Raw genomic sequence first — 12216 nt, 5'->3', positions numbered from 1 at the left:
ACCTCAACCTCCTCATGCTCTCTCAGGGAGAGCATGTCCCAAATTCCAAGCTGCTGTTTTGAAGCATGTTAAAAAAAATTATGCACTTTGTGACTTCAATAATAAATGTGGCAGTGCCATGTTGGCATTTTTTTCCATAACTTGAGTTGATTTATTTTGGAAAACCTTGTTACATTGTTTAATGCATCCAGCGGGGCATCACAACAAAATTAGGCATAATAATGTGTTAATTCCACAATTGCATATATCGGTATCGGTTGATATCGGAATCGGTAGTTAAGAGTTGGACAATATCGGAATATCGGATATCGGCAAAAAAGCCATTATCGGACTTCTCTAGTTAGAATGCTAAACAGGAAGTGCTTAAAGTTCAATGGCTTTGTGAAAACACTGAGACAAAGTCTAAGTTCATTGTGTTCTTCATGGTGTTTTTTTAAACTGCACCAATTTTTTCCTCAGAGTTTTCAACTTACACTACCGTTCAAAAGTTTGGGGTCACATTGAAATGTCCTTATTATTGAAGGAAAAGCACTGTACTTTTCAATGAAGGTAACTTTAAACTAGTCTTAACTTTAAAGAAATACACTCTATACATTGCTAATGTGGTAGATGACTATTCTAGCTGCAAATGTCTGCTTTTTGGTGCAATATCTACATAGGTGTATAGAGGCCCACTTCCAGCAACTATCACTCCAGTGTTCTAATGGTACAATGTGTTTGCTCATTGGCTCAGAAGGCTAATTGATGATTAGAAAACCCTCGTGCAATCATGTTCACACATCTGAAAACAGTTTAGCTCGTTACAGAAGCTACAAAACTGACCTTCCTTTGAGCAGATTGAGTTTCTGGAGCATCACATTTGTGGGGTCAATTAAACGCTCAAAATGGCCAGAAAAAGAGAACTTTCATCTGAAACTCGACAGTCTATTCTTGTTCTTAGAAATGAAGGCTATTCCACAAAATGGTTTGGATGACCCCAAACTTTTGAACGGTAGTGTATGTCAAGTGTTTCGCCAAGAGGATTTTTTTATACTATGTACATTTTCAGAATGCACTTGTTCTATTTTTGGCCAAAGTAAGACAAAGAAAATAATGTCTTCATTTTTAAGTTATTATGCCATGATTTTACCAGTCCGGCCCGTTTGGGAATGGATTTTCCTTCATGCGGCCCCTGAGCTAAAAATTAGTTTGACACCCCTCACTATCAGGTCGTGTCTTCAAAGGCAGCCATGTGATATCCATCCCATGACCATGACTTATCGAAAAGAAAATGGTACATTTTTTTATTGAAATTGGAAATACGTCTTCAGTTTGCTGTACTCACTTGGAAGAAGTCACTGGGCATGGTCCTCAGGAAAGCAGGAAACTCATTTTTGTCGCTAAGACAAGCACAGCTAGAAAAGTAACTAACCTGAAAGAGACAAAACACAGAAAAAATGTAAAGATAAGTTAATTTAACAAAATGTTGCACTATGCAAAACTAAAACGCTATCTTTAATATTGTATTAATATTTATAATATAATATATACAGTCGTGGTCAAAAGTTTACATACACTTGTAAAGAACATAATGTCATGGCTGTCTTGAGTTTCCAATCATTTCTAAAACTCTTATTTTTTTTGTGATAGAGTGATTGCAGCACATACTTGTTGGTCACAAAAAACATTATGAAGTTTGGTTCTTTTATGAATTTATTATGGGTCTACTGAAAATATGACCACATCTGCTGGGTCAAAAGTATACATACAGCAATGTTAATATTTGGTCCCTTGGCAAGTTTCACTGCAATAAGGCGCTTTTTGTAGCCAAAATTGGTGCAGTTCAGCTAAATTTGTTGGTTTTCTGACATGGATTTGTTTCTTCAGCATTGTCCACACATTTAAGTCAGGACTTTGGGAAGGCCATTCTAAAACCTTCATTCTAGCCCAGGGGTCGGCAACCCGCGGCTCTAGAGCCGCATGCGGCTCTTTAGCGCCGCCCTAGTGGCTCTCAGGAGCTTTTTTAAAAATGTATGAAAAATGGAAAAAGATGAGGAAAAAAAAAAAAAGTTTTTGTTTTAATATGGTTTCCGTAGGAGGACAAACATGACGCAAACCTCCCTAATTGTTATAAAGCACACTGTTTATATTAAACATGCTTCACTGATTCGAGTATTTGGCGAGCGCCGTTTTGTCCTACTAATTTTGGCGGTCCTTGAACTCACCGTAGTTTGTTTACAAGTATAACTTTCTACGACTTTCTAGGACGTGTTTTATGCCACTTCTTTTTCTGTCTCACTCTGTCCACCACACTTTTAACGTTGTGCGTGAAGGCACAAAGGTGAGTTTTGTTGATGTTATTGACTTGTGTGGAGTGCTAGTCAGACATATTTGGTCAGTGCGTGACTGCAAGCTAATCGATGCTAACATGCTATTTAGGCTAGCTATATGTACATATTGCAGCATTATGCCTCATTTGTAGCTATATTTGAGGTCATTTAGTTTCCTTTAAGTCATCTTAATTAAATTTATATCTCATGACACACTATCTGTATGTAATATGGCTTTTAATTTTTTGCGGCTCCATACAGATTTGTTTTTGTATTTTTGGTCCAATATGGCTCTTTCAACATTTTGGGTTGCCGACCCCTGTTCTAGCCTGACTTAGCCATTGCATTACCACTTTTGACATGTGTTTGTGGTCATTGTCCTGTTGGAACACCCAACTGCGCCCAAGATCCAACCTCCGGGCTGATGATTTTTAGGTTGTCCTGAAGAATTTGGAGGTAATCCTCCTTTTTCATTGTCCCATTTACTCTCTGTAAAGCACCAGTTCCATTGGCAGCAAAACAGGCCCAGAGCATTATACTACCACCACCATGCTTGACGGTAGACATGGTGTTCCTGGGATTAAAGACCTTGTAGCGGTTGATTTAAGGACATAATTCACCACACCTGTTATTTGACTTTGTCATCATCATTCACTGTACTGTTCTATTGTGTACATGACGATGTTGTTCTTTGTGTGCAGTTAAGAGCGAGTAATTCGGCGCGGCCCCTTTAAGTGGCCCTCAGTAGATTCTCACAAAGGTGGGGGTTTGTTGTTCCCGCGATATTTGAGTGTTTGTGATGAAAGCGTTCATTCTTGCTTGTGCTTTGATTAATAAACGACGCACACGTTTTTGTGTGTCAACTATACGTCAAGTTGTCTATCTTTCACGCTACAACCTCACCTTTTCTCCTCCAAACATATTGCTGGGTATTGTCGCCAAACTGCTCAATTTTTGTTTCATCTGACATCACATGGACAAAGATAAGACCTTGTGGAGGAAAGTTATGTGGTCTGATGTCAAGAGGAGTGGTCAAAAATTCAACCAGAAGCTTGCCAGAAGCTTGTGGATGGCTACCAAAAGCACCTTATTGCAGTGAAACTTGCCAAGGGACATGTAACCAAATATCAACATTGCTGTATGTATACTTTTGACCCTGCAGATTTGGTCACATTTTCAGTAGACCCATAACAAATTCATAAAAGAACCAAACTTCATGAATGTTTTTCGTGACCAACAAGTATGTGCTACAATCACTCTATCACAAAAAAAAAAAGAGTTGTAGACATTATTGGAAACTCAAAACAGCCATGACATTATGTTCTTTACAAGTGTATGTACATATTTGACCACGACTGTAATTAATATAATATTTTATAATAAATAAAATATATTAGTAGTTGATATTTGGATTACAGTGTGGAAAACCAAAGCAAACTGAACTGAGCATGATTAGCTTTGTAACTATGAAAGGTCAGGTGAGTGTAATTTTCCGCCTGTTTCACAAAAAAATATACTGTAGTGGAGTATACCATGCACTTCCTAGCCCAGGGGTCGGCAACCCAAAATGTTGAAAGAGCCATATTGGACCAAAAATACAAAAAAAAATCTGTCTGGAGCCGCAAAAAATTAAAAGCCATATTACATGTGTCATGAGATATACATTTAATTAAGATGACTTAAAGGAAACTAAATGAGCTCAAATATAGCTACAAATGAGGCATAATGATGCAATATGTACATATCGCTAGCCTAAATAGCATGTTAGCATCGATTAGCTTGCAGGCATGCAGTGACCAAATATGTCTGATTAGCACTCCACACAAGTCAATAACATCAACAAAACTCACCTTTGTGCACTCATGCACAACGTTAAAAGTGTGGTGGACAAAATGAGACAGAAAAAGTGGCATAAAACACGTCCTAGAAAGTCGGAGAAATGTATACATGTAAAGAAACTATACGGTGAGTTCAAGGACCGCCAAAATAAGTAGGACAAAACGGCGCTCGCCAAATACTCGAATGAGTGAAGCATATTTAACATAAACAGTGTGATTTATAACAATTAGGGAGGTTTGTGTCATGTTTGTCCTCCTACAGAAACCATACTAAAACAAAAAAATAGATTTTTTTCCCCCTCATCTTTTTCCATTCTTCATACATTTTTGAAAAATCTCCAGAGAGCCACTAGGGTGGCGCTAAAGAGCCGCATGCGGCTCTAGAGCCGCGGGTTGCCGACCCCCGTCCTAGCCGCATGCGGCTCTTTAGCGCCGCCCTAGTGGCTCTCTGGAGATTTTTCAAAAATGTATGAAGAATGGAAAAAGATGAGGGGAAAAAAAATAATTTTTTTTGTTTTAGTATGGTTTCTGTAGGAGGACAAACATGACACAACCCTCCGTAATTGTTATAAATCACACTGTTTATATTAAATATGCTTCACTGATTCAAGTATTTGGCGAGCGCCGTTTTGTCCTACTTATTTTGGCGGTCCTTGAACTCACCGTATAGTCTGTTTACATGCATAACTTTCTCCGACTTTCTAGGACGTGTTTTATGCCACTTCTTTTTCTGTCTCATTTTGTCCACCAAACTGTTAACGTTGTACATGAGTGCACAAAGGTGAGTTTTGTTGATGTTATTGACTTGTGTGAAGTGCTAATCAGACATATTTGGTCACTGCATGACTGCAAGCTAATCGATGCTAACATGCTATTTAGGCTAGCTATATGTACATATTGCATCATTATGCCTAATTTGTAGCTATATTTGAGCTAATTTAGTTTCCTTTAAGTCCTCTTAATTAAATTTATATCTCATAACACATGTAATATGGCTTTTAATTTTTTGCGGCTCCAGACAGATTTGTTTTTGTTTTTTTGGTCCAATATGGCTCTTTCAACATTTTGGGTTGCCGACCCCTGTCCTAGTGCTACGACAATTCTATTCTTAAAGGAGAGGGTACATTCATATTATGGAGATTGGGGCATTTTTGTAGGTGTACACTTTTAAACTAGTTTAATGCAGAAATGTAGTGATCAAATATATTATTTGTGTAGCTTCAATTTCAATATTCAAAACGTTATTTGCTACAAAATTGTAATAAAACCCTATTCTGGGCACACTTTTAGTGGAAAGTAGCTCAACGGGTGTGATTTAATTGAATTGATTTAAAAAAGGAATTGAGTGTAATTTATACAGTAGCGCAGTTCCTCAATTTATGAGCTTAATTAGTTCTGTGACAGCACTCTTAACTCAAAACACTGATATCTCAAATCAACGTCCACTTTTGAAATCAATTTAAACAATTTCAATGGTGCTTACACCTCCAAAAACAGCAGAATTTTAACATGTAACATGCCTTTTTACTTTTACATCGGATATATTGTATAACAACAATACACTAGAATGTAATACTAGCATTTGCGGTAGTTGTATGAAGTAATGTAATAATTACAGTGTACTTCTACGGTATGTCTTTCGAGCTGCGTCTAAGTCAGCACCGTATCCATATTTTCATACAACACCCAAAACCAGTGAAGTTGGTTTTCAGCCTTGCCGCTTACGTGCAGTGATTTCTCCAGATTCTCTGAACTTTTTGATTATATTACGGACCGTAGATGGTCAAATCCCTAAATTCCTTACAATAGCCCGTTGAGAAATGTTGTTCTTAAACTCTTCGACAATTTTCTCACGCATTTGTTCCAAAAGTGGTGACCCTCACCCCATCCTTGTTTGTGAATGACTGAGCATTTCATGGAAGCTGTTTTTATACCCAATCACGGCATCCACCTGTTCCCAATTAGCCTGTTCACCTGTGGGATGTTCCAAATAAGTGTTTGATGAACATTCCTCAACTTCGTCAGTCTTTTTTTACCAGGTGCGCCTAATGTACAGGATAATTCTGGTTGTGCTTACCGACCTCGAAGCAATTTAATTTGGTACATGGTGTAATGATAAATGTGACCAGTAGATGGTAGTCACACATAAGAGATACGTGTAGACTGCAATATGACGCCAGTAAACAACACCAAAACTTTAAATGTTCCATTGAAAATAAAGCACGGCACTCAAAAATCTGTCAAAATGTTTTAGTACGACTTTGAAGCCGCACCGGCCCATTACGGCTACCGTAGTCAGAGATACAAGTATTACTCTGGTGTGTGTATAAGGACCACAAAATATCACCCATTAGCAGACATATTATCTGGCGTTTTGTTTCACAATATTATGCAAAACCAACTTTTCTTACCTGCTGATGTGTATTTGAGATCTGCATAAGTCCTGAAAATTTGTGCAGGTCCGCCACTGTAGTCCGTGCTGATGCCGCAGTCGATAAGCTTCTTCTTTTTCCTCTATCTTCTTGTTATGGGACATTTATCCTCTGCTGTTGCCATTTCTAATATAAAGTAGCATAAAGTTCTAACTTATATCTAGCTATGGAAGCACTAAAAACTACCGGTGTAGTGAGTTTACATTATTCACCCAAGGAACTTTAGTTATTAGAGCGTTCCGGCCAGACGGTTTTTCATGGTACACATTTCCGGCCTTGTTGTTGCACTAGTGAGCCACGGATGAGATGAGATGCTGCTCCGTTATTGATTGAAGTAAAGTCAGAATGTCATTAAAACAGTTAGCTCCATCTTTTGACACTTCTTCCACTCCCGTCATTGCACGCTACACCGCTACAACAAATACGACGGGGAGAAGACGCTGCCAAAGATGAGCCACGTAAATAAGACCGCCCACAAAACGGCGCCCACAAAAAGCGACTTCAAAATGGTCTGTAAAACATAATCTATGCAACATTTTGACTAAGGAACCACCATTACATGTTATGTAGATGTAGACCACAAGGAAGTGTTTTACATTTAGAAAAAAAAATCATAATATGACCCCTTTAATGCGCCTTTTGTATGAAAAAAGACCGGAATAGACCCGCTTATCGGCAGTGCGCCTTATAATCCGTTGGTCCAGAAAATATGGTATTACAAAAATTCTCACTTTTGGCAATAAATGATATTATCTGGTCTCACCTGAGGCACATGGAAGACTCCCAAGAAGCGGGCCACTACCAGAGACTGGGTGGAACCTCCATCCCCTATCACAGCAGGTACAGCCCCTTTGCAGCGGCTTGGACCCTGCACCCCACTTTCCGCCGTATGGCTGCCCATCAGTTCCATAGTAGCTTTGAGAGCCTGGTGAGGGGTGCTGCATGAGTCATAGATCTTATATCCCAAAGTCACATTGGGAAGGAGTTTGCCCTCCCTGTTAATCTCCTCAATAGCAAATATCATAGTCTGCATCCAGCGGAATGTCCGGAAGTTAAATCTGCAAGTACAAAAGAAGTAATGTCAACGTAAATGTCATTGTTATCACCTTCTCACCTGTGTACCTGGTGCATTGTGTAGGTGGAGGCTTGGAGGTGTAGGTCATACTGGGCTCCACCACCATATCATGTAGAGAGAAGAGTCCTCCCAGGACGATGTCCCCTTCCTTCTCCAGCACCGGCAGGCTCATAGAACCTGGGATGACCGTCACAATGTTGCTCCTGGTCTTGGCGGGATTTGTGGGGCATCGACATGGCCCACCACAGGACACTCCACAGTACAAGTGCTGTCCTGCCACGCGATAAACCGGGCTTCATCCACACCCGAAACATATTGCCCGAAAAAATTCCCCGGTAGCAAATGAATGACTGCAAATCTTGATGAATATGCTCGCTGTGTTAAAAAATTATAGAGTAATATTCAGTGGACACCTTCCATGGCGCTTCACTAAAGTGTGAGGACTCCCCAATCCGCAGCCTAATATGTACTGAATATGCCCCCTGTCACAAGTCATCAATGTCAAAGTCAACACATTTCCCAAGCGATCAATGGAAAAGGAAACCTCGATTGCAAAGTAAATAACTACCATAACAAGGAAGCAGTGTCATGTCGCCATGTCATGCTGAGCGGCCTAACTCAACCTTCAGTGATGGGAAGAGACAGGCGGACACACACACAAGACACACACATGACACACACATGACACACACATGACACATGCACGACACATGCAAGCAAATGTTAGGACAGTATTTCTTTTTTTTTTTTTTTTTGTCCTGTTCAGCTTCTCAGGCAAATCATATAGTTGATGTAGATGCCCATATCGGCTGTTCAGATTTACTTTACAAAAGAGAAGTGTAGGATACATCTCTTGTTGCCTTACTTGTATTTGGCTTTATTAAATGCATTTCTATTATCATTTGGTGCAGCCGGGCCGGAGCAGGAGGGGATAGAAGAGAAAAAAAGGAAGACAAAGGGGGAAATTGTGGGGACAGGAGGGGATTAGACGGAGAGACAAAAAACAACAACAGCAAACACAACAGTAACAACAACAACAACAATAGAGCAACATCAGCAAATACGACATGAAAATTTTTTTTACATTTAGTGAGAAAATATGAAGTACTTTATTGACGCATATCATTTCCAGGTGTTTGCGGGCCAGATAAAATGATGTGGCGGGCCAGATCTGGCCCCCGGGCCTTGAGTTTGACACCGGTGGTGTAATACAATCTGAATGTGCATATCTATGATCTGCGAGAAGCAGGAATCCTCTATTGGCTTTCTTTTTTCACGTGACTTCTGCGATATTCCCGCCACAGAAGACACTGCGCCATTTAAACCAATCAGAAACAACGTAAGGCGGGTCTTGGCGTCTCTTTTTCACACACCTCAGCTGTACCTTGTTTCTGATTGGTTTAAATTGTGTGGTGGTAAAATGTAGGCACACACAGATTGTATTACATGTACACACTTCTGATTGCGCGTGCATACGTTTTATTACACGCTCACAAATCGGGACGCGCTCGCTCCAATCTTACACAGTAGAAGTGTTGCAAAAGTCACGTGTAAGTAGACATCGTATAAAGGGTTCTTTCGGATTAGAGACAGACAACTTAAACCATATATAAGCGGATCTAAAACATACTTATGCAGATCTGAATGCACACACTGTATGAAATACAGACACACAAATTAGTACACGTACACGCGAATTGGATTACACGTGCACAGATTTAAATACTGCCATAGTTACTTAAGAATTGCCTGTGCAGTTACTATGTCATTATGGTGACCCTTTGAACTAGGGTTGTCCCGATACCAATATTTTGGTATCGGTACCAAAATATATTTCAATACTTTTCTAAATAAAGGGGACCACAAAAAAAATTGCATTATTGGCTTTATTTTAACAAAAAATCTTAGGGTACATTAAACATATGTTTATTATTGCAATCAAAGAACAATTGTGTCCTTGAATAAAATAGTGAACATACTAGACAACTTTTCTTTTATTAGTAAGTAAGCAAACAAAGGCTCCTAATTAGTCTGCTGACATATGCAGTAACATATTGTGTCATTTATATTCTATTATTTTGTCTAAATTATGAGGGACAAGCTGTACAAATGGATTATTAATCCACTTGTTAATTTACTGTAATTATCTGCTTATTTTCCGTTTCAACATGTGGTATCTACACTTCTGTTAAAATGTAATAATCACTTATTCTTCTGTTGTTTCATACTTTAAATTAGTTTTGGATGTTACCAAGTAGTTACAGGATCATACATTGGTCATAATTTAAGTGTCCAGGGACATATTTCCTGAATTAAAAGAAAGAAGATTTTGTGACGATAAAAAATATTGATGTAATCATAGTAGTATCGACTAGATACGCTCCTGTACTTGGTATCATTACAGTGGATGTCAGGTGTAGAGCCACCCGGTGAGCTACAGTGTGTAGTGAAGCATGTTTAGCTATTCCTCGTCCTGCAGGGATGATACTTGTAAGGAACTCACTTTATTCGTCGCCATGGAGGCGAGGATCAGCGATTTAGAAGTAGCTAAAACACTGCAGATTGCGGACGGACATTAGCCGCTAGCTAGCTAGCCATGTCTTAAAGCACCTCTTCCTGAGGGCTTTCAGTGTTATAACTTCACCTTTATCTTTAGTTTTTAGACCAAAATGTGTCCGTTCTCTTTTTTCTGTTTACACACTGTGTCTGCTTGTAAGTACTCCGTGTGTGTGCGCTGCCGAACATGCTCCTCCGCTCGTAAAACCAGCAATGTCACAACGTGACGACGCGCCGTCATGCCTGTAAAAAATATGGTGAACTGGTACTTTTCAAACAGAGTATCGTACCGTTTTTGATTCATTAGTACCAGCGATACTATACTGGTACTGGTATACCGTACAACCATACTTTGACCCCAAATATCTATTTTTCTGGATTATTGATGTCGATTTTGGATTACGGACAATCTTGATTGCTTTTTTTGGAACACAAACCTTCAGGATTTTTGGTGCTTCTTGGATCAGGGACTGGACTTGCTTGCGTTTGGGAAAGCGCTAATTATAATAATTATCAGTCCAATTTTAGGAATTATGACATCACACCAATTATTTCAATAACATTTTAAAAAATAGCTCTTATAGACTTCTTCATGTGCTATTGCACCAAATGTTGTGCACCCAAAAAATCCTCGTGCTTCAACACATCAAACACAATCAGCCACCAGAAACGCCAATATCTTTATAATCGTGTTTCAAAAGCCTAAAAAGAAGCCTGCTGCTAAAGGAGCTTCCCCAAAGCCAGCCATGAAGAAAGCCCGGGGGGTTGTTCTTTTCGCCTCAGCGTTTGAAAAGTGCAAAAAGTTTGGCAGAGGTAACCCGAGGGCTGAAGCAATTTCTGATTTTATCATGGACGACCTGCCCTTGACTATCTTGAAGATACTGGATTTTGTCAACTAATCTACAGGTAAAGTTTGTCAAATCCACTTTTCTTTGACACATTTTTACCTCCAGGTGTGCACAAACTACAGTTAATAATATCTATTGTTGGTCAAATTTAGATTTAAGTTATTGGTTGTCATGTCTTGAATATTGGTATTTGCTTCAAAAACAACATATTTAGCGTCCTTAATTATTTTGTATTTGGGAAACATTTATTAAAAACGCGGTCACGCTGTTGTTTGTGCTTCTCGCGCAACAACAATATTTTTCTGGATTATTGATGTCGATTTTGGAATACGGACAATCTTGATTGCTTTTATTGGAACACAAACCTCAAGATTTTTGGTGCTTCTTGGATCACAGACTGGACTTGTTCGCTTTTGGGAAAGAGCTAAGCCGCTAGCGGAGCGAAGGCGGGCTCGATCCTGTTGGACCAGACTCGCCATAGCTGACTTGTCAGGGCCAACATGTCCCCCAAGAGAAACCCACAAGAAGTCGAGGAAATCACTCGACTTCTTGGCTGAAGATCACATCGCATAAAAAGCAACTTTTTGATGTCCTGCACCCATGGCAACAAGGAACACAAAAACAGGGGTGCTGAAACAGAAACAAGGGATCATCACGTCCCATAGGGGACGGATTCCAGACGTCCCAAGAAAAAAACCCAGAACCAGTTCAAAGTCATGGGAGGGCGGAGGGAAGACTTGGTTGTGGGTCGCCATGCCAAGTGTCCCTGAATCCAACGGGGACAAGTCAGGTGGTGGCGGCGAGTCGAACGCCGTCACAACTGGCGAGGAGGTCGCCCACGGAACGGCCATATTTGTGGCCGATGAGGAGGCGGACGTGAGTGGCGCCGTAACCTTAGCAGCCGAAGAGTTTTACGCCCAAGTCCTGCGCGTCGCCGCTGTTGGCGCAAGGGGCGTCCATGAATTGGCCACTGAGGGAGCCACGTGCGGGCGCCTGGTGGCTGCTTGTGCGGCAGGCAAGCTGGAGGTCGCGGAGGCGACGATGCAGGACACGATGACGGTGCCGTGGGACGATAGTTTTCTGGATTATTGATGTCGATTTTGGATTACGTACAATCTTGATTGCTTTTTTTGGAACACAAACCTTCAGGATTGTTAG

General features: G+C 40.1%; 1 protein-coding gene across 1 annotated transcript in view; it reads right to left on the bottom strand.

The window, feature by feature from the left end:
- Positions 1-11813, bottom strand: part of LOC133659107 (extracellular calcium-sensing receptor-like) — a 33477-nt gene extending 21664 nt beyond the window's left edge. The window contains exons 1-4 of the mRNA XM_062061842.1: positions 11756-11813; positions 7702-7927; positions 7343-7637; positions 1325-1411 (exon numbers count right to left, since the gene is read on the bottom strand). Of these exons, the coding sequence (XP_061917826.1) occupies positions 1325-1411; positions 7343-7637; positions 7702-7927; positions 11756-11813 (666 nt within the window). The remainder of the gene's footprint in view (positions 1-1324; positions 1412-7342; positions 7638-7701; positions 7928-11755) is intronic.
- Between the last annotated feature and the right edge of the window lie 403 nt (positions 11814-12216).

This window comes from Entelurus aequoreus, linkage group LG10, assembly GCF_033978785.1.
Source record: "Entelurus aequoreus isolate RoL-2023_Sb linkage group LG10, RoL_Eaeq_v1.1, whole genome shotgun sequence".
Lineage (NCBI taxonomy): Eukaryota > Metazoa > Chordata > Actinopteri > Syngnathiformes > Syngnathidae > Entelurus > Entelurus aequoreus.
The sequence above is the reverse complement of the archived record's forward strand: the minus strand, read 5'-3'. Positions and strand labels throughout refer to the sequence as shown.